We start from the raw sequence: 22924 nt of genomic DNA, 5'->3' as shown, positions 1-22924 counted from the left end.
ATGCAGATGTACAGCTGCAGCCAAGTCAAAGGACATGGGAATGCAGAGTGGGCAAGGGCAGGGAGTAAAGCTCTCTCAGTGCTCTGTGTCTGCAAGCTGAGGATTATTTGAACAGTGATCAAGTGTTCTCAGGAGACATGTTTTAATTAAATTCTGCTCAGCTAAGAAGTTGGACAAGGACATAATTGTCAACAAAAGTCCCTCCTTGATGAGACTAGATGCCAGCATCATGAAACCCTCAGTGTCCCTCAGTATTTCAGTTAGGTGGAATAGCAGTAATATTACAGGTTGACAATGCAGAGGCAAGAACAGTGCTCTTCAGGCTATGCCTACTGATGTTGCCAATGTGCCTGTGGAATATGATTTTCCAAGCTGTGGAGTAGTGTGCTGAACTCATCTCAGAAATGAGAGGGGGCCAGGATGGCCATGCAGAGTACTTGTAATACCTCAGGAGCTCTTAGCTCTGATAGAGTTTGTGTAGTTCTGGTGAAGACATTTTCTTTCTGACTTGATTTACCAAGTTTGTATTTTTTCTTTACAAAGTTCAGCATAATGGGAAAAGATTAATACTGGAAAAGAGTAATGCTCTCTCTTTTGTTCAGTGATTTGGATGATGGGGCAGAGTGGACCCTCAGCAAGATTGCTGATGATATACAACTCTGAGGAGTGCTGAGGGACCTCATCAGACTGGAGAAATTGGCTGACTCATGAAGTTGAACATAGGAAAATGCAAAGTCCTGCACCTGGGAAGGAAGATCCTTAGGCACTAGCACATGCTGGGAGACAGCCAGCTGGAAAGCAGCTTTGACAAAAAGGACCTGGGAGTCCTGGTGGTCATGAGTCAACAGTGTAATGTGTCCTTGCAGCACGAAAAAAAGGGTTAATGTTGACTTGGGCTGCACCAGGTAGAGTGATGCCAGCAGAAAAGGGAAGGTGATCTTTCCCCTGTTCTCATCCCTGGTGAGGCCACGCCTGGAATACTGTTCTGGACTCCTCAGTACAGGAGTCATGGATGTATTGATGAGGCTCTGAGTGATGTGATCTGGTGAAAGGTGCCCCAGTCCGTGGTAGAGAGGTTGGAACTAGATGATTCTGAGGTCCCCTCTAACCCAACCCAGTCTGTGATTCTATGATTCTGTGATTAGAGTGAGTCCAGTGAAGACCACAGGCAGAATCTGAAACACAGGAGGTTCCCTTTAAACTTTGGGAAGCACTTATTTCCTGTGACAGGAACTAAGCACTGACTCAGGCTGTCCAGAATTTTGGAATCTGCATGCCTGGAGATATTCAAAAGCTTGGTCCTAGGCAACTGGCTTTGGATGACCTAATCTGAGCAGGGGGGTTGTACAATGAGCCTCAGAGATCCATGCCACCCTCAGCTGTTCTGTGGTTCTGTAATTCCAAGTATCTCACACAAAAGACAGATGATTACAAAACCAGAGAAGGAAGGAAGGAAATAAAAGAACATGGCAAGCTAAGAGATGATAAGGGTGAGTAAGTCTCAATAAAAGTTTGCAATGGTAAATCTCCACAGAATAAGAGTTTCAAAGACAACAATGAGTCAAGGAACTATTTATCAGAACTGCAGTGTGACAGGATATTAGCAAAAGTACAGGCAATATAGAAAAAAAATGGTTTTCACCAAATCTCCTGTGACTCACAGTCACAAACTGGCAGTATTTTCTGTGAAGTCAAAAACATCTGTTCTTTGCAGAAACAATTCCATGGAAACTCCACTCACTGAGTCTTCTAGATTTGATTTTACCACACAGGGAGGTAGGCTGTACTGGAAACAAAAGATTCTGGGTATTATTCCAAGATAGAACTTGTTCTTGTGAAGTGAAAAGTTGTTGTGGCCTACAGCAGAGAAATTTTTTTTCAAAGACTTCACAGTTACATATGCAAGAATCTGTCTCTGCATTTTCTCAGAAACTTTCATTTACATAGTTCTTTTGCCTTGCTTTCCCACCCCCAAGCTCCCACCTTCTACTAATGTAATACGTTATTCACTATTTTATAATTGATGCAGAAGAATAGTATAATTTACCTATAGGGTTTTTTTGATCAGTCCCTTAGACTGAAATCTCTGTGTAAATGTTGTGCAATTTCTTCAAGAATGAGATTAACCTTTTCATATCTTCAAAACTATACCAAGAGATGAAGATTCAGTACTTGGGCTTCTCTGTATCTTGCCTGTGTGATATGCCTTAGCTAGGAAATCAGGTCTTGTATCTTCTCTTTAATGATCATAACCTTTTGCCACTTTTTCCACCCCAATTGTAATCAACGCCTACATTAGTCATCCACAGCTACCCTAATTAGGGAGAACTCATAAACAGGTCCTCAAAGAACTAGAAAGAGAGGAGAGACTGAGACATTGTGGTGTAGACATGGTAAGCAAAAGGGAAATTCTTACAGAAAAATAATATTTCAAACCAGTAAGTGATTGGTTTATACTTTGCATAAATTAGGTGAGCTTTCTTCTCTAATTTTCTTTATTATCTTTCCTGTGTCCAGGTTTTGGCGTGGATACAATTGAGTTTCTGCTTCTTAGCTGCTACAGTGCTGTGTTTTGAATTCAGTATGAGAATAATGTTAATAACACACTGATGTTTTAGTTGTTGCAAAGTAGTGCTTGCCTTAAGTCAAGGGCTTTTCTGTTTGCCAGTGGGGATGTGCAAAGAACCTGTGAGGGAGCACAGCTAGAGCAAGTGACCCAAACTGGCCAAAGTGGTGTTCCCTACAGACCATCAGACTCAGCCTATAAACTCAGGGAAGTTGGCTGGGAGCCAGTTGCTGCTGGGGAACGGGGTCAGTGGGTGATGACAAGTTTATTGTGCATCACTTGTTTCTCTTGGGTTTTATTCCTCTCTCTTTTTCTCTCCTTTTTCATTACTGTTATCATTAGCATTATTAATATTACTATTGTAATTTACTGCAATTTTCAATTAAACTTTTTCTGATTATCTTTCCCATCCCACTGGGGTGTGGGGAGTGGGCAAACCTCTGCATGGTATTTAGTTGTTCGTTGGGGTTAAATTATGACAATATGCAATCTTTCTTGTTTGAGAATATAGTAATTAGGCATCATAATTTCATGCAAATTTAGGTCAGTAGAGGTTTTATGACTTTGGTCACAAGAGGAAAAATTTTCAGAAATTTCAGAAAACAGTCAGATATTGAAATAATCTCTCCAGGGAAGTGGTGGACTTCCCATCCTGGACACCTGTAAGGTTCAGCTGGACAGGGTGCTGGGCCATCTTTTCCACACTGTGCTTTTGCTAGGAAAGATTGAATGAGATGATCCCTGAGGTCCCTTCAAACCTGGCATTCTATGCTTCTATGATTAGTTATGGAACCGTGTCAGAAAACTTTAAATGTGTACAGTGCTATTTGTTGCCATATTACATACACTAGCCATTGAGCTGGAATAGCAACTATAAAACAACTATAAATTGATTATATTTAATAATTTTTAACATTTGCTTGCTCTAATTGGAGTTTGATTTGCTACAGAAATATGATCTATTTATATGAACAGACTGATGATACACAAGGTGTTTTGCGGCCATCAGTATGTTCTGTGACCAGAATAGCTGACTGTGCACATTGATCTGGTTGTGAGGCTGAGACCTAATTCAAATGAGAACCAAAACACCAGAGAAATACTACAGAAGAAATGGACACTGATTTAGGGTTTATGTGTGCCAGTGGAAGCAACATGAGGAATTTTGCAGTAAGTTCTGTGTAGACTTCTCAAGAGCACAAAGGTTTAGTGAATCCCATTGTAATAGTGCTGATGGCAGAGGTGTATATTCTTAAACTTCAAAATTCAAAGTTAGGCACCTACATTAGGCACATAAATAGCACAAGGGGGAGTTATTTTCTTCAGAAAACACCACTTAGCAGAAAGGCCCCTGCTTCAGCCCGTTTGTGTCATCCCTGCTCTTTCCCTGCTGAATGCTCCAGCTGCTGGGCTACAAACTCAGCCATCCCTCACCTTATCTTCTTAAGGCCCAATAATGCTGGAATTTTTAGCCTCTCCATGTCTCAGCACTGGCAGAATGAGTGAAGATGAATTATTCTCCTTCCCTTTTAACTATTCTTAGGCATTATCAGGGAAAATGCAAAATATGGATGGTGAATAATTTTCTTTTAGCTGAGGAGCATAATCACACTGTGCCAAATACACTGCCTGGTTGTAACTGCTGGGATATTGTAGTAAAATGGCCATTGCCTTGAATGTCCCTGAAGGGCAGGAGGCACAGCTGCAGGGCTTTGCTTTCCCCTTGGTGCTGTTGACTGTGTGCTCTGGGGGTCACTAGGCCCATACCAGCTGGATCTGTGCCTTGGGGCACTGTGGCAAGGGATGATGATCCAAAATAGGCTTCAATTTTGGTTCCTCAGCTTAGTCAAATTGACAGTGTCTTAGGGTACAAACAGTGATAGAATATTTAGGGGTGCTTTTGGTGAAAATTTGGGTATCTATGAACTCTAATGTAGCTTGGTCTCTTTACCTTTATTAACTGCAATTCAGTTAGGTGCACAGTGGACATCTGCTGGGGAGATTTTGTCCCAATAACTTGCAGGCCTATTTCAGTTATGGTGTCCAACTCTTTGCAGACTGAATGGACAAGATTCTTGTCTGAAAATTTTTACTCTGAAATAATTCAGTAAATGTAAGTGTGTTTTCAAAATATTTAAATTCAAGATAACATGTTCCAGGTAGTATACTTTTCTTCCTGAGTATAAAGTGATACTTCCTAACAAGAGCAAGACTGAAAGGAGAAGCAGCGATAAATAAAATTTCATTAAAATTTAATCTCCCTCTACAAATCAAGAAGTGTTTGGATTCTTCAGTACTGGGGATGACTTGGTGCTGAAGTTACTTGTGTGCATTCATTCCCCTCTGGGGACTCACTAATATCCTTTATGTGAGTGACAGCATAATTCTGTGCAGATGAAAATTACTGCTCTGCACTGGAGAGACACTTGATGGTTAGGTGATGTTAGTGGGTCAGGAATACCATGTGCTACTCTTGATCCTGCCATAATAACTTCTTGATTAAAGTAGATAAACAGACCAAGAGTCATTCCTTAAATGTGTTCCACTGTGATAAAGTATGATAGATCTCTTGATGCTTAAATGGTTTATTTAGTAAAAAAGTAAAAATGCAATATTTGCAGGTGTAAAAATTATACCTTATATATTTGATCCCTAGGTAATAATGTGACAAAAATAAGAAACATGATATTCAGGTCCTCTTCTGCTTTCCTATATGTATTTAAAAAAAAAAAAAAAAAAAAAAAAAAAAATACAAGTACTAAACTGTTTAAGAGTTTAGTGAATTTAAAGTTAATATTGATATGAAAACTTCCCCACCCTGAACTTTTGTCTTAGGTAGAGTAGGTAGGCAACAGGGTTTTTTGTTTCTGAACACAAGCAGTGCAATGAATTCTTCATTTCAGAAAATATGAAGTAAAAAGCTCTGCTCCTAGCAACAGCAAGACTTTTTAGGTAAGTTTTATCACAGTGAGGCTAAAGAAAATACAAAAAGAAAATACAAGAACTTACTGGCTGATTGAGATAGATGTGAGACCACAGCTGCCCAAAGATGCATGAGTTGTGTATCTCTGTCCAGTTGATGCTGCTTCCATCCTCATTTCAAACATTTTCCATTGTAGGAGAGAATGGGAAAGTTGTGAAAGACAATCCTGTCAATGGCAGCAAGTTCCAAGTCTGAGGTGGATTGCACCTACTGCTGAATAGCTTTTAGCTCTGCACTCTTGAGAATAACTACTCAGCATTGAGAGTAACTTTGAGAGTTCTTAGTACTGAAAGGTTGTAAAAGATGGTTAGGATTTTTTATATATTTGAAAATGAAAAGAGAGACCTGCACAACATGTTTATGCAAAGAGTTCTTGCAAGAAATATCTGCTGTGTAATTTACATAATGCCGTTATTGCATCAAGACTGGGTAAGATATCTCTCAGTGGAAGAGTTTAGAAAAAGTGTTTTTGAGGATATGATAATCTCAAAAAAGTCTAATCAGGTTATAGTATTATTAGTATTATTTAAATTTAACATGGATTATCAGAGGAACAGTTCTGTATATCCACTGACATTGCTATGGCAGTTACAAAACTATCTGTACAAGTTTTTGAACAAAATGTAAACATAATGGTAATGCTGAAATTATATTTAGTCCAAATAAAATAATGCCTTTAGTGAAGGAAGGTTTGTGTAATGTTAGGAGGGGGTTGATTTTTAACATTTTTGAAAGGATTTTCTTTTATTTTGGGGAGATAAAGGAAAGAGAATTAAAGTTTTTAGTTATTGTAGTCAAAAGACCATTTTGTGAACTAGAATTGAATTTCTAAAGCAGAAAATAAAATATGAGAAAAAATTGTGTAGATAAACATGCATAAGCTATGGCTCTATGTAAGAAATCCATATAGCTCAATATAGTTCTGTACAACATATTTCTGCCCATCACCTCATTTTATCCTTGCCATTATGCAAACAGAATGTGTATTGAAATTCCCATAGAAGTGTGATATGAAATCCTGCTAAAATATGCTAAAAGAAATCCAAATTTCCTATGGTATTATATTCTTCTGGAGATATTTAGAAGGTTCATTTTATAAAAATTGAAACTGTGTGAAAATGAGAACCTAGAGAGCAATGAACCAGAATTACTGGTATGTAATTTTGGACATTAGGGTAATTTTTTCTGCAGACAGCTTCTGGGACTCTCTGGTCAGTGATGTAATCCAATAGTCTTTTGTATTTATCTTGCTTTGGTTTATATCTATCTAGGTCCTTGCTTTTTATAATCTTTATGTTATTCTTTACAGCTGAAATAAATGCCTTTTTGCTATTCAGAGTAAAATGCTGACCTTTTTGATGGTATTTGTGGGACTTTTCCATTCACAGTTCCACTGCTGCTGCTCAATAGTGATGTTTTATATGCTCACAGCCAATCTGATTCAAAGCCCAGAGAACCTACTTTGGATTATTTTTTATAATTGAGCAGGCTTTGGATCAGAACTCATGAATGTGGCCTTTATGAAATGTATTATTCTTCTAGATAGGCTTGTCCTGACCCAAATTATTTTTCCTAGGTGGTAGCAACATAGTAATGCAGGAAAAAGTGCCCCTGTGCTATACCACAAGAGGGCTTCTCATGGAACTAAACAGACTGCCTGTTAACATTTAATGGTCCAAGAGGGAGGGAGAATAGAGGGAAGAGAACAGAGGAAAGGAAAAAAGAAAGAAAGAGGACAGGAGGGAGGTCATACTAGAATAGAAGGGAAAAGGAGACTATACTGATTTTCTCAGTGAAAGACACTATTATTAGATCTGCTGAGCTGAGAAGGAGATTATATACTCTATTCTAAAATTCATCATTGCATTTTGTTTCTTTACAACAGTGTGCCTGGAGTGCCTGGTTCTGTCATGCAAGATAATTTGTAAAATACAGTAGTCTGCTTTGTAATAATGAGGAGAGAAAAGTGAAGACTAACACAGTGCCATAATATGAGTCATTACACTTAGATGGTGATCTGTACTCCAGCAAAAATGAGGTTTCTTGCTGCTGAAGATGAGTTTCATTGTGCTAATCTCCTGGGACTGCATGAACTATCACTTGTCAGGCAGGTGCTAAATGCTGTGCTTGAAGTAGGTTATAGCTTCCTCTTCCTTTGCTCAAGCTGAGAGTCCTTTAAAGTGCATCTTTTAGGCCTGTTTAAAATTGGCACAACCTTTGTGTCTACACAATTTCTTTCATATGCAGCCATTCCATTTCTCATAAAATGGTACTTGCATGATATGGGGAAGAGGGATGTACCATCATAAGCTTCATTTATGCCCATGTTTACCAAGAGAAAGACAATAAACATCCACTTGTTCTATGTACAGTAGTCATATGTTTGGGAGTAAGCTCTGCACCTAGAAAGTGCAGATTAACTGCTCATGGGGCCACACCATGTTTAAAAACGTTGCTTTTATATTCCAAATCAGCAGTGGCTTGAAGGGACAAAGCCTGTGATTGTCCTGTTTTATTCTTCGTTCCCTGCTAGCAGCATGTGAAACAGCTGAAAAACAGGTGGGGAATCCTCTTCTTGTGCAAGGCCAAACACTCTCGTGTGAGAGACCAATGTTGCCGTGACACATTGACAGCTAATTAAAATGCATGTATGTTATAGGAAAATAAGCCATAGCCCATGTCTCGTGGTGCATATTTCTTAGTCTAAAAGTGAGTCAGTCCTATGTATTCCAGTTCTGTTTTCAGCTCTGGTTATTTGTGATCTTGAAATTATCCTTGTCACTCAACAGTGTTGTATTCAGTTTCATGCTTTAAAGTATTAATGAAAGTAAAAGAAATAACTGCTACAATCTGAATTCCTTGGAACAAGGTTAGAAGTTATGAAGCCCAATTAGGGCTTCATATATTGTCAATAATTAAATAAACCAGGAAGAAGAATGTGTTACTTTTTATCGGACATTTTCTCATTTGGCACTGTACCAAACTTCCTTCCTTAATACTTAGTTGAAAATACTGCTTAGATCATAACACTACAGTAATTATAAAAAATTATGTAGCAAGTTTTCATTATATATAACTACATGATTCTCTAGCTGCAGCTATGTGCAGATTCAGCAGTAATGAGATGAAAATAATAAAAAAGAGGTGCCTTAAAAGGTTGACTGAATTTCTCCCATAATCCTTCTCCTAGTCTGAACAGCTGTCCTATTGAGTGCCCTGCAGATAGAGCATGTGTGATAATCTGTATTTCTCTAGCAAAGAAGTATTTGATTGTATATTTTCTAACTAGCCTGCAATGGCCAGATCTTTTAGGCAATGAAAGAAGAGGAACAGCAAACAGTTGCTGTTATGAAAGAAAGCTGTCCACTGGCATTCATCTTCCTATGCATTTTGCTCAGTAATTCACTTAGTCTGACTATGAATCATCAGACTGAGTCCCAGGAAGAAAAAATGACAGATAGTCACTGTATTAATAGAACTGATTAGTTTCCACCATATCTCAACAACTGTAGTTTATTCTATCTGGAGATAAAGTGGAAAAAACAAAACATCTTTTCTTACTTGGTTGGTTTTTGACTACTTTATTGAGCAATGTCTCTATGGCTGTGGATATGAAGAAAGCATATAGTTTATGTTCAAAAAACAAGCAAAAGAAAATGGAAAAAATAGCTACAGTCTGAAGATAGCAAAATGTTTCATCAGTGTTTTCCGGACACATCTTCTATGACAGATTTTAATAAGAGGTAAGAGGTCTAGGACATTTTAAATGAGGAGAAGGAAAGATTAAGATGATAGGGTTCAGTTGACTGTGGATTAATGCTGTGCTATCTTTCAGGGTATTCTCACAGATAATCCATGTTTATGTGCACGTAGACACAATGCACAAGATACGGTATAGGTAAGCTGATATTTAGGTACAAAAATTATGAATAAGGTGCTAAATGGAATAAGAGATTAGATTATTTGGCTAGCATGAATGCATCTGGTTGCAAAGCAACTAGAATTTTCTGTTGATTCTGTTTGCTTTATTTGAGATATTACACCCCACAGTAAGAAAATGTGTTGTCTTTGTAACTGTATGAGTAACAGAAAAAGTCCATGGGATAAATATTATTTGACTTCTGCTCATTTATAAGCAAGTTACTCTATCAGTGTTGAACTTTGAAGGTTTAAGTGCTATTAAATTTTTCTGGATCTAGCCTGTGGGCTGACTCTCTCTAACCAAACCAGCACAATTTTATTTTTGAAAACTTTGACTGAGATATCGGCAAGAAATCCAGTTTTGGAAAACCTCCAAGCAACTGCATCACTGAAAGGCATAATAAATGGCTAAGCCCAAACCTGGAAGCTAAAACTCATTCTTTGTAATTACAACTCTGTCTGGGCAAGTAATTTCATCCATTAAATTCATGAATTTTCCAATCTTAAGAATTTTTATAAACTTGTGAAACTGATCGTGATCAGGTTGTGGGAGTAGTTGGGGCTTTTGGAGGGGAAAAAACAAAACCCTAAAACCATTCCAGTGAAGATCAAGATGACACAGAAGCATTGCCTTCTACTCAGTAATATGTGAAACTTAAGTCATCTATTTTTTGATGACCATAATGTTTCCCTAGAATGCAAAGTATTGTGTTATAGCCTCTGGAATATGAGATGTGGTAAGATTCCCCAGACCCATATTGGCAGAATTTCTCTCTTTGGGCCAATAGTGCACTCATCCAGATGGAGAACTAAAATCATTCTTCTGCCTTGGAGGATTACAGAGTGCATTGTGCAACTTTGGTATAATGATTCTATATTTTACAGTTCAGAGCATTACTGATTTGGCATCTAAATTTAAACTTTGTCCCAGTATAAGTACACATATCTTTGTGTAGCCTTATTTCTGGTTTTTCATATCTGAGATAAAACATGTTTGCTAAAAATAAATAATTGAAATCACTTAACACTTCAAAGTGATAATAACATTTTTTGATAAGGCAAATCCATTAACAGTCCACACAGAGGGGTTATCTTTAATCTCCTATGTGTGTCCAATATATATTTATAGAAGTAATTTTAAAATCATGAAAGCAAATGCTGATGAAACATGGAGAGGAAGAAATTAAGTAGAGGTAAAGAATCCATCTCTTTTCTGCTGTCTTTCATCTATAAAATAAACTCTGGGATTCACATCCATTTCATTAAAGGTCTTCCCTGAGCCTCCTTTTCTCCATGCTAAACAACCTCAGCTCCCTCAGCTGCTCCTCATAAGATTTGGACTCAGACCCTTCACTGCTCTGTTGCCCTTCTCTGGACACACTGCAGCACCTCTATTTCTTTCTTTCAGTGAGAGCTGAAGTGGAAGCCAAAAGGAGAACTGGATGTTCAGTACAGGAGTGGACTGAGGTTGAGGAGCAGAGTTAGATATGAACATTTCTTAGAAAGAAAGGCTGGGGAAAATTTTCTTCAGACATTCTGCACTGGACAAGAGTGCTAAAGGTTGTGGTATTACAGACCTCCATTTAATCTACTTTGTTTGGTTTTATTTCCATTCTTTGTGAATTGCCAGTTACTTTTTCAGATCTGACACCTTTGACAAACATTCTTCCTCTGTGCACTCTTGAACATATATTGTGCATATATTTGTTCTCCTCAGATTTCCAAAACACAGTTTTTGGGAGAATTCATTTTCAAAGCTAAGTTTCAACAATATTTTTCAAAATGGCTGGCACAGCTTTGATTTATGATTTCCATCATAACACCTAGAGTAAAACAATCTGCTCTTGTTTAAAAACATTCAGTTCTTTCATTTTTACTTTGGTTTTCAGCAGGTTGTATAAACTGCAGCAGTTCCACCACCTGCTGCCTACACCAGATGAATTTATGTTAACATTTTAGTTCAGATCAGGAGTGGACTTTTAAAGCAAATCTCCTGTCTGCACCCCACTTACTAAGCTTTGGTTTGCACAATAGAGTTGTCTCACAGTGTGTGGTATGGGTTCCTCTTAACTGGTACCAGACAGGAATTGTGTTGCAGGAGAGTACCTTATACCCTTCGGCAGCCAACGGGCATTCAGCCCAGGGGACCAGACAGAGCTAGACTGAGGTAAAAACCTTCTGAAAAACATCTGGTATGGACATCTGGTCCTCAACCTCAACTGTTTCCTTCTATAAAGCTACTTGTATTGTTCAGCACTATTTGCTAATATGCACACCTAATATCTCCTCCAACATTTGCAGCATTCATGCATAAAAGTGTATTTTACTGCTGTAATGTAATTTGGGTCATCGTGACCAGACTCCAGTTCTCCATTCCTTCTCAGACTCCATTCCTTAGGGGATCCCCCTTGTTTCTGCCCCACATCAGACCCTGCCATTGATTTTCTGTACATTTTATTCCACAGTTTTTTATCAATGCTACAACTACACACTGTCTTCTGGGATGAGCAAAGATTGCAAATTTTATCATGAGATGCACGTTAGGACTTTGTTACACACTGAGCCCCAAGTAATGACTACCAAGTTGTAGAACTTAAGTTCGACATACAAAACCACAAAATACAAAACTATGGAAGTTGGAAGGAGATTATAGTTTCTCTGGTTTTAATTTACTTGTTTTCACTGAACATTATCGTAGACAGTAGAGAATTTAAAGACAAGATGAAAAATGCACAAATGTCTTTCATCAAAAGAAGCATGGAAGAAATTTTCCAAAAGCACCATAGTGGGAAAAAGAGAAGAGTAGTGTTTTTAGTCAGTTCTAATGTCAATGGTGGGAAGAGCAGAATAGCAGAAATGCATGTTGGAAAAAAAAAAGATGATGTTCTGAAGGAGAGACTGCAGGTGAGCTATGGGATTGGGTATGTCAGTGTTAAGAGAACGGAGATTTCTGCTGCCTTGAGGCAGCTGCAGGAATCTGGGGAAGCGTTTGGCTTTGGCAAAAGGAGCAACAGAAATAGAGCATGGAGTAGGGAGTGCAGCTTAACTCCAAGGGATGGCCATGGGCAGCCGTCTCAACCCAAACTGGCAGAAACCTGTGAGAGAGAGCTTTAAAGAGATTCCTGCAGCTTGGAAAATCACTGAGCTGTCTGAAATCAGACCTGGAAACAGGAGCCTGTTTGCAATGATGCACAGGGCAAACTGAGAGTTATTTGTGTCCTTTCTGACCCTGTTTGGAGGCTTTTCTGTTTAAAAGTTAACTAATCTATTTTTTTTTTTTTAATTTCTTTCTTGATGTTAAAAACCTTCAATATTTGTTAGAAAATTCACTATAGAAGACTTGAGCAGATTAATATCCAAGTATTGGTTGACTTGAACTGAGAATTTCCTGAGGGACACTTTTGAAAGAGATGAAATATTAGCCACTCTTTTCTTGTGAAAGTGCATTACAAATCACGATATTGCATTATTTTTCCAGGTGATAAATTAAAACTGACAAGTAAAGGACAAGTCTGACTTGGGGGGGAGCTGAAAGCTTACCCAGTGTGCTATTTCCAAAGGGAAATAGTGCTTGCTTGGTAGAGGGCTCAAGTGCCCACCTGTAGGATGCTGACATTCATAAACCTGTGGCTTGATCTCCCTTTGGGTTGTTGGACTGTTGTTCCTGTCAGTTCCTTCTGTTGCTATTTGCAGGCAGTAAATGTGTTTGCATACCATCTGCAGTAATTCTGATGGAGCAAGGTGATACTGGTAACTGGCTTAATGTACTTGTTCAATAATTTAGTTCAGGTTTCTTTCTAGGTGGCTATCCAGGTGAGCATCTTGTATTACTGCCTATTGTCATGGTTACAGGACTGGCTGCATATCTTCTTCCCCCTATGAGTTTTCTGAGTGCAGTAGGAGAGCTATCCTTGCCTGGAGTACAAGATAGCAAATCTTCACTGACAGACTTGGATGTGGCACACTGGCCTGTAAATGAGCATCAGTTTGTTTCAACATAACTAATAGAATTCAAATATATGCACTGCATACACTAATATTAGTTCTTAACTGCTAGTAAGTGGGAAGTTAACTGAAGTAATTCCATTTTCTTGAATCTGTATCGTTAACTCTTGGTTTTAATTAGCATTTTGAAGTACTGCCAGAAATCCTTGTCAGGAAAAATATCTATATGTTTTCAAACACATTAACATACACAAAATATTGTTCCATTTATATTAGTATGTTATATAAACAAAAGATTGTCAGAGCCGATGCTACTGCATCATGCTGATTTGTGGAGTACTTGTCCATTTCCTGAAAATAATCAAGTCTTTGGTGAAGGACACACTGCCTGTGTCCCTGGTTTGTGTCTGGACTGGCCCCAGTGAAATGCTCCCCCAGCCCTGTGCCCTGGAGAAGGCGCTTGCTGCAGCACAGGAGCTCCTCTCTGCCGGGCAGCTGCAGAGGGAGACAGATGGCTGCAGTGGGAGCGCACAGCCCTCCTCAGGCACAGCTGGGCCATACAGCCAGCCCCTCAGACACAGCATCACTCATGTTTTTTTCCTTTTCCAGGGTAAAAACAGTTTACCTTTCCCCCTCTGTGTAAGAAATTCTCCAAACATCTCACTGCTTCTTTATATTTAAAAACCTTACCGGATACGACTACAATGGAACATTTACATTGGTATGATTAAAAGTTATTTGGGTAGGATAGTTTTCCAGCAGTTCCCATGGTTTTTTGGATGCTGATTATGTTCATCTGAAAGCTTTTTTTTTGTGTCATGTACATTGTTTATGAGGGTTTTGTTGTTGCTTTATGCTTTTCTTGGAGATTCTTAAGAATGTATGTGTTGATGTCTAGAGTGCTCAGAGTGTGACTTAACTGCTGAAGGTAGGAATCAGTGGTAGGTGTGCTAAATATTGCTACAGACAAAGTCTAAAAGAAGGGCCAGTACTCTGATCTCAGATTGCAAACTGTGTTTTAACATTGCCACAATAAAAAATGTATGGATGCCAGTTTGCATTTAAATGTATTTACCCCACATGTTTTGATTTCTAGGAACTTTGAACCAAAAGAACTGGGGCAAGAAATATTCTGCCTGTAATGGTGCCAAACAATCGCCTATTAATATAGATGAAGACCTTACCCAAGTTAATGTGAATCTGAAGAAACTTAAATTCCACGGATGGGAAAAGGAAACTTTGGAAGATACTTTCATTCGCAACACTGGCAAAACAGGTAAAAAAATCAGATTTCATGTTTGGAGTTAAGAGGTCTGAAAAGTGATATAGGACAAACAACCAACCAAGCACTTTTACTGAATCATTTTCATTTCATTTAGCTGATGCATTCTGAGTTTATCTATTAAATAAATAAACAAAACAACAGTGATGACAGTTGAAAAATGAAACAGAAATCACACAAGCAAAAATTTTTATGTGCATGGACAGATACAGCCAAAGCAATCACATCATGACTATCATCCCATCATGGGCATGTCATTAAATCTAAACAGTAAGCTGGCATTTGCTGTGAAATTATGGTAATTATTACTATATATCTAGAATCTGTAGTGGGTAGGCAAAAATGATGTTTTAAAAGTACAAATAAATTACCTACTCATCTGAAAGCACTTCATGGATGAGCTGAAGTTACAAACAATTCAGGTTGGGATTTATCTCACCTACACATAGACACATATAATATAGAAACTTCCATCTGAATTACTCACATAGATACCTCCTAACAGTCAAAGAAGAGAAATGTGTGCTTTTCTGTTCTGATTTGTTTTACCAATCTTAGAAAAACATTTTAGAAAGAAGTGATTTATACCTACAAGTGCCTATTTTTCCCAGCCGTGAAGAAAGCTTATGGTGTCATCTAAATTGTCAGACAAATCTTTTTACAACCACTTATAAATCCAGGAACATAGTAACTAAAAGCTGCTTGTTAGAAGTACTTTTCCTTGCTCCTCGGGCATGGGTGTGGAGGAAGGTATCTCTTAACAACTGTCTTTGACCTTCTACCAGTTCCCAGTGGGACCTCTAGATCAGCCTTTTTGGTTTATTTTCATTTAGTTTGATTTAGTTTAGTTCTGTTCAGTTCAGTTTAGCATCATTGTTCCTAATTTCTATTCTTTATGTCATGTAGTTCCTACATACCACTGCACAAACCACTTACTTCCCTCCTGCCCTACCAGCTGAGATAAATATTGCTTTGTATTTTCAAAACACCCCTGAGAAAATGTTCTTTAAAGTCCTCAAAGTGCACTGAGATCTTTCTCATCTGCAGCAATCTGGATATTTTCAAGGAACTGCTAAGCTTTCTTAAATGGTCTTCAAAGTTTTGAGGAAAGGAAGATAGGGAAAATGAACTCCATTAGTGCTGTTTTATCAAGAGGTCAAGCAGTTCACAGTTGCTGAAGATGAGAAAGACAAAATGTGGGGCTTCAGTCTATCCCATCTTGCTCATTCTCTCCAGAAGACAAATTTTCTGTCCCATCTACAGCTTGCATACAGCTATGTCCAGCTGGAGACCTGTCATTGCTTTTTCCCATGGGAGACAGCTCCACAGCTAAGGAGTCTTACAGTAGGACAGCTGGCTAAAATATTCTTTTGTCATGCTGCCTCATGATTTGTATATAGAATTGTGGTAAAAATGGGGGGCAGGTGTGTATTTTCCTTTTCATTAGAAACACAGACCCTTTCAGGAAGGTATGCAATTCAGGAATTTATTTTCTTAGACCGACCAGCTTTCTGAGCTTTTTAGTGTAGTTCTGTGTCTAGTTTCAGACAACAGGAAACAAAGTGCACTTCATTAAATTAGTATTTTATGAACTACAGCATGAAATGAAACATATTCTCCATGCTAATAGTAAATTACCACACTTGTTACTTAGTTTAAGTAACCAATTTCCTGTCCAATTGCTTATGAAATACAGAGAAATAAGCATATCATATTTAACTTCTAGCACCTAAAACTGAAATATGAGAGTTATAGATACCTTGGCTGGATTTTATATTCACACTCCTTTTTTTTCCCTCTTTCTCAATTTTTTCAGTGGAAATTAACCTGACAAGTGATTATTATGTGAGTGGAGGTGGGTTAGACACTATATTCAAAGCAAGCAAGATCACTTTTCACTGGGGAAAATGCAACGCATCATCAGACGGATCAGAACATAGTCTAGAAGGACAAAAATACCCTCTTGAGGTAAAGTATAGAATTGATTTTGATAATTTCAACAATTTGACATTCTGCAACATTACTACTCTACAGAATTCCTTTTTCATCTCTTAAATCTATTTGCAAATATAATCATTCACTTAAATCCAAATTAAGAATAAACTATGCATTTTAGAAGGGCAGTGTAATATGTTAGTGGCATATTAAAACTGTCTAAACTGCATTTTCCCCATCTTCTAAAATCATATTAGATGTCAGTTCTGCTAATCTGACAAAGCTGCCACTAAATGTTAAGCTCCTACAAATTTGGCCCATCATATTCCACAAGTTCATTGTTCAAAGTGCAAATGGACTTTTCAAAGTCAGGGCTTTGCTGAGAGCCCATGGGAGCTGCTGGGCCTTACAGATACAAAGCATGGGCTGGAAAGAGCTGGCAGTGGTGTGCCAAGAGCCACATGAGCAGGTCCTGGCTGCAGCCACATTCCTAGGCAGCCAGGTCAGCATTCCCCTGGCTGGTTTGGCAGAACGGGTTGCAGCAGCATGGGAGCGTGGTGGAGGAGAGGAGCAGCTCTTCCTGGGATGCACAAAGGCCAAACTCTCTTCCCTCAACGTGGCATTGTGTCATCTTCCAGTTCAAAAGAGGCAGCTGTGGCAGGCAACTGTGCTGTTCCTCATTCCATGCATTTTGAACTTCTATGTGAAAGCAAAGCAATAGTGCCAGGGCCGGCCTATACATGGGGAAGAGTGGTCAGCCAGGAGCAGTCCCTGGACAGTGTCATTTCTTTTACTTCACTAGCCACTTAAAAATTCCCAATCACACTCCAGCTCTCCTGACAAGGCATCACAGAGAATACTCTGTTCCATCATCGTCTCATAGAAAGCTAGTAGGAGCAGTGACTCCCCCATACATGTTGGTCACCCAGCACTGGAGGAGATTTCCCAGCTGTATCTGGAGAAAGAGAGAAAGGGGTGCAACAAAACCAATTCTCATGACAGCAGTCAGATGTGGGTTCAAAGTGCCTGGTAATCTTATATTACTAATGCTTTTCTACACTTACTGCAAGGCAGATGCAATAGGGACATCTTGACATATTCATGTTTTGTCACTGATGTACAGATTGACTTCACCAAGTACTCTAGGTCCAGGTATCTCAGCTTACTGTATTATCCATGGAAAGCATTGTTCTCCTTGAAAGGGTAATTCCTGCATCCTTAATAGTTGTCCAGGAGAGATTGTTTTTACATGGCTAATTATTGACAAATTCCATTCTGCATACACAGATAATACAAACAAGAGAGGTAAAAAATCCTTGAATTTGTTTAAAATTTTTTGTTTGGGTGTTTTTTTCCCCTCAAAATGGGAATATAAATAGTTGTATTGTTGAATGTTTACAATTTTTTATATATAAAATTTGAATGTATTTTTAATTGCAGATGCAGATCTACTGCTATGATGCAGATCAGTTTACAGATTTTGAAGAGGCAGTTAAAGGAAGTGGAAAGTTAAGAGCTTTATCAATTTTGTTTGAGGTAAACAAAATATGTCTTTGTGTAATTTAATAAGCCTTGAAACACAGCAGATATTCAAACTGAATTTAACTGGTTCCAGTGTGTGATCACTGAGTTAAAAAATTTCATCTCTTTTTCTAATTTATTCTTGCAGAAAAGCAAATGGGAAAATAAGTTTGTTTGGCTTTAAATCATCTATAATTTTGGTGGTAAACTGTAGCTTTCAATCTTTTTTTGTGAAGCTGTACTGTTAAAATATGCAATTTCTTTTTAACAGATTGGACCAGAAGACAATCTGGATTATAATCCAATCATTAATGGAGTAGATAGTGTTAGTCGTTTTGGTAAGTTTCCTCCATTTTTTACTGATTACTGATTAACTAAATTCCACTTCAGTGTGATTATGAAACCTTTAAGATATTGATGAGAATGGTTCTGTATTGCTCAGTCATGTCTATTTTGTTAGAAATTACAGAAGTCATCTGGACAGATAACAAATGGACAATCACCAACCACATGAAATGTAACATTAGCAAGTGTCAGATTCTGCTCCTGGGAAAGAGGAATCCTGGTTATATATACAAACCAGGGAGGGAGAGTCTGAAGAACACCCCTTTGGAAAAAGGTTTGGGGTTTAGTTCAATGGCAAGTTGAATGTGAGTCAGCAGTGCCCTGGCAGCCAGGAGGGCCAGCCGTGTCCTGGGGTGCATCAGGCACAGCACGGCCAGCAGAGCAAGGGAGGGGATTGTCCTGCTCTGGTCTGAGCTGGGACAGCCTCACCTCCAGTGCTGGGGGCAGTTCTGGGTGCAGTGTAAGAAGGACGTCAGCCTATTTGGCTGCATCCAGAGAAGGGCAACCAAGATTGTGAAAGGTCTTGAAGACAAGGAGTGTCTGAGGTCACTTTGTTCAGCTTGGAGAAGGGTGCCTCATCACAGTCAACAACTTCTTTAAGTGGGGCGACAGAGAAGCATTTGCTGACCAGTGGTAAGACATGAAGAAACGGGATGAAGCTGTGTCAGAAGTTCATACTGGGCAGTAGAAAAGACCTTTCACTGGGATGGTGATCAGTGTCAGCGTGGGAGCAAGCTCCCCAGAGAATTATGTGGTCATGGCACCAAGCATCTGGATGATGCTTTTAGTCATATTGTTTAGTTTTAGGTAATCCTGTGAGGAGCAAGGAGTTGAACTTGATGATCCTCACATGTTTCTTCCAACCTGAGACATTTTATGTTTCTCTGATTAATTTACCCCAAGAATATTTGTAACAACAGACATGTAAGTGAATAAATACAACTATCATGAGAAATTTGTAACTGCTTAAATGCTAAATCCAGATAAATCTGATTTATTGTGTAAGTCTTCTTAATAATACATGTCAGGATTTTTATATTTGGTTGGAAGCCAGGTAAGACTCTTGTAAGTATCCAGAAAGGGTCTTACAAGAGTGAGACCATCAGCACTCAGTCAACTCAGAGGAGTGAATTTTGTTTTTCAGTAGCTCCTGTGTAAATCCAAAATAGTCCAAATATATTGTATTGGTAGTGGTTGCTAATCAAGATATGACTTCAATGTGCACAAAGAGATCTGGACTATGTTTCTAACTCAGTTTCATGGTGTCTTTGCAGATGAATAAATATGAATGAGCACTGTCTTGAACAGGGATATAGTCTTACATCATGTCCATGACTTTAAGGAAACCTTGTCTGTTTTCTTTTATGTAATGGCGCTTGAATGTAAAAAGCTGTTTTAAAAGCCTTCAAAAGTGTGACACTGAAATCAAGACTTCTTTTTTCCCTCTGGAAAACAAACACTATTGAACAAATTTAAAAGGGAACACCTTTCATAAGTTAGAAAGTCATAGGGGGTGGAAATATAAAGTAGTTAAGATTCATTACTTTTGTGTGTCGTCTTCTGTGAAACAAAAAGGAGAACTAGTAATACATCAAGACAGATACCGTCCTATGGCCTTGGAAGGAGCTGTAAAACTATCAGAGCAAGATTCAGGATACAGCCACTACATGGTACTTCAACAATGCTTAGAATACAATTTTCCTGAATAAAATGCAGATGAGCTCAGGAAATTCAGGTCATAACCAAATCAAGTTGTTTCTTCTGAAGAAAAGCACACAATCTCTCCTTGACAGTCATATCTCTATTGTGCTTATTTGAATCACAGTTGCTGAGCTCTCAAGTTCTGCAGAGGAGCAGTCCTGTTCCTTCTAGACAAACTTTCTGGTTTTCATCATTCTTTATAGGTGTTTGATTTGGAGAATCTAGCCTGTGAGTCTCATTAAAGAGTGTTCTAAAATCCAAATTTGCAAAATATATGGCAGGATTCTTATTATGAATGAGAAGTTTAATGTCTCCAGCCATCTATATAAAATGGACTTCATTTTTGCTGAGGAACAAATGTGTTAACCAGACACATACCAGATAGCAGTCATAACTTCTGTCTGAAGGCTGATTAGCATTTTGACAGGAGAAATGGAAGGATGTGCTTTGCTCTACACTGCTAAATGTTCCCTCTTCATGATACATAAATGAGAGAGAGGGGATGAGTCAGCTCTTAAACCTTTACTCAGCAAAGAAGTCACTGCAGAGAAGAAAAGCATCAATCCCTTATAGTCAACTGTTAATGCAATTTACTGCTCTCACCAAATTTGTAAGGGATTATGAAGACAAAGACAGGTCAGAAATCTGTACAGGGCTGAAGAAGTAACATACCTGTAAAAGCATGAGTTAATGCACAGTCTGAAAATCCATTACATATTCAGAAGTAAGTACTTACCAATTAGGGAGGAACTTGATATGAGTAACTTTAGATTGAAGTAAGTTGTATAAGGATCTACACTATTACAAGGTGTGAAAAGCAGCATTATTTTGCATGCACCAGACAGTAAAGCAGATAATTGTCACAGACTGAAAAGTCAACCTTGCTGAAGTTGTTACCATTTATGCCAGTTGATGTTGCTGGACCCTACTGCCACCCAGCAGACACAGCTTTCTGTGGGTGGACTTCCAGCAACCCCTCATGCTCACTCTCAGCTGACAAGATACCCAGTAAACTGCTGACCTGAAAGACGTGATATTATTTTATCGTATTATCACATTATTATTTTATTATTTTACAGAATGTGTTCTCCTGGAGGAGGTCTTTGCATCGTTTGCTGATTTGTGTAAAACTGTTGCAGTTTTTCACTATATTATCACCATTTTAAAAAGAATCCTGATCCACAGAAATTCTGCTTCTGCGGTCATGAGTAATATTAACCCTCAGGCCTAGCATGGCGACTGTTCCCCAGGCAGTGATTTTCTGCAAAAAACTCAACAACTTGATTAAATTGCAGGAGATTGAAGCCATGTCATGAGACCTAGAACAAAGATTTAATTTTTTTTTTTCTTTGAAATTCAAGAGTGAGACAAATGTTTGGCACCTTGAATGTAGGCTTACAGTGAGAAAATTCTTGTGAACCAATATACTAAAATTAGTCTGTTTGTTGCTGGAAAAACTTACTACACCTTCCAAAGTAAACAAAGTTGGGTTTGAGCTATTCTTTTTCAAATTAAATAGATTTCATGATTTATTTGGATGCTAATCTCTCTGGAGATTAAATTTTGTAAAGCCTCTAAATTAACATGTTCCTATAATTAACATGTTCTTTTGGAGAGTGTGATTTGTATTTATTAATTGCTTCTGTAGTATTTTAACTATCTATTTTTCTTTTTTGTTTTCTCAGGAAAACAGGCCGCCTTAGAACCATTTATTTTGCTGAATCTCTTGCCAAATGCAACAGACAAATATTACACTTACAATGGGTCTCTATCAGCTCCTCCGTGCTCTGAAACAGTTGAATGGATTGTGTTTAAAGATACCATAAGTATTTCTGAAAACCAGGTAATTTGTTTAATGTAGCAAAACTGAACAATTATGCACAATACCAAAGAGAAATGTATATAGTAGAAGCTTATGGCATTCATTGCCAGGCCAACAACAAAGCTTTTTTTTTATCTAGTTAGAAGTTTTTCATCAGCTGTTAAATTAGAAAGCATCTATATTAATTGTGTTATCTTTTACATTTTTTATAGTTTAGTACTAGAATCTGAGCAATTAAAATAGGGTAAGAATAAATGTTCAGGCTGTCTGGACTTTGAGCTCAGATAAAAGGGAGTACAAAACACATTTGGATATTCCCCCGGCCACATGGTTATGCTGAGCAAAGCATAGCTCCAACAGCTGAGTGGTTGAAAACTACTTGTGGAGTAAAACATTAGATATACTGATAGAACAGAAGAAAAGTTCAGTGCCATGCAGGATAACTCACCTGTGAGATTTTATCCAACATCTTTTCCTCAGAGTTTTTTGCCTATTAGCAGAAACTGGTCAATTTTTATGGCTTCTAACTTATTTTTTTTCCTCTTGTCTTTCAGTTAGCTGTATTCTGTGAAGTGCTTACAATGCAGCAGTCTGGCTATGTTATGCTGATGGACTACCTGCAAAACAACTTCAGAGAACAGCAATATAAGTTCTTTGGGCAAGTGTTTTCCTCTTACACTGGACAAGAAGAAATTCATGAAGCAGGTACTTAACTGAATAGTCATTCCTCTCTTCACAAGTTAAAAGATGATTTTCAGTAAAAAATTCATCCAAGTATGCAGTTACTCATTTTAAATTGTGTAGAAAGTAGCACACTGTGTTATTAGTCATAAATCTATCACTTCAGTGAAAAAAACCCAGCAATCATAAAACATGTCAGATTAAATGGAGTGGAAAATTAAA

At 38.1% G+C, this 22924-nt stretch overlaps 1 protein-coding gene across 1 annotated transcript in view; it reads left to right on the top strand.

Annotated features, from left to right (window-relative positions):
* The window catches only part of PTPRZ1 (protein tyrosine phosphatase receptor type Z1), a 122069-nt gene that overhangs the window by 49064 nt on the left and 50081 nt on the right, over positions 1-22924 (top strand). Inside the window, exons 4-9 of the mRNA XM_041405332.1 lie at positions 14512-14691; positions 16514-16665; positions 18073-18168; positions 18425-18491; positions 21885-22042; positions 22576-22726. Coding sequence (XP_041261266.1) covers positions 14512-14691; positions 16514-16665; positions 18073-18168; positions 18425-18491; positions 21885-22042; positions 22576-22726 — 804 coding nt within the window. The remainder of the gene's footprint in view (positions 1-14511; positions 14692-16513; positions 16666-18072; positions 18169-18424; positions 18492-21884; positions 22043-22575; positions 22727-22924) is intronic.

This window comes from Onychostruthus taczanowskii, unplaced genomic scaffold, assembly GCF_017590055.1.
Source record: "Onychostruthus taczanowskii isolate IOZ18803 unplaced genomic scaffold, ASM1759005v1 scaffold23, whole genome shotgun sequence".
Classification (NCBI taxonomy): domain Eukaryota; kingdom Metazoa; phylum Chordata; class Aves; order Passeriformes; family Passeridae; genus Onychostruthus; species Onychostruthus taczanowskii.
The sequence above is the reverse complement of the archived record's forward strand: the minus strand, read 5'-3'. Positions and strand labels throughout refer to the sequence as shown.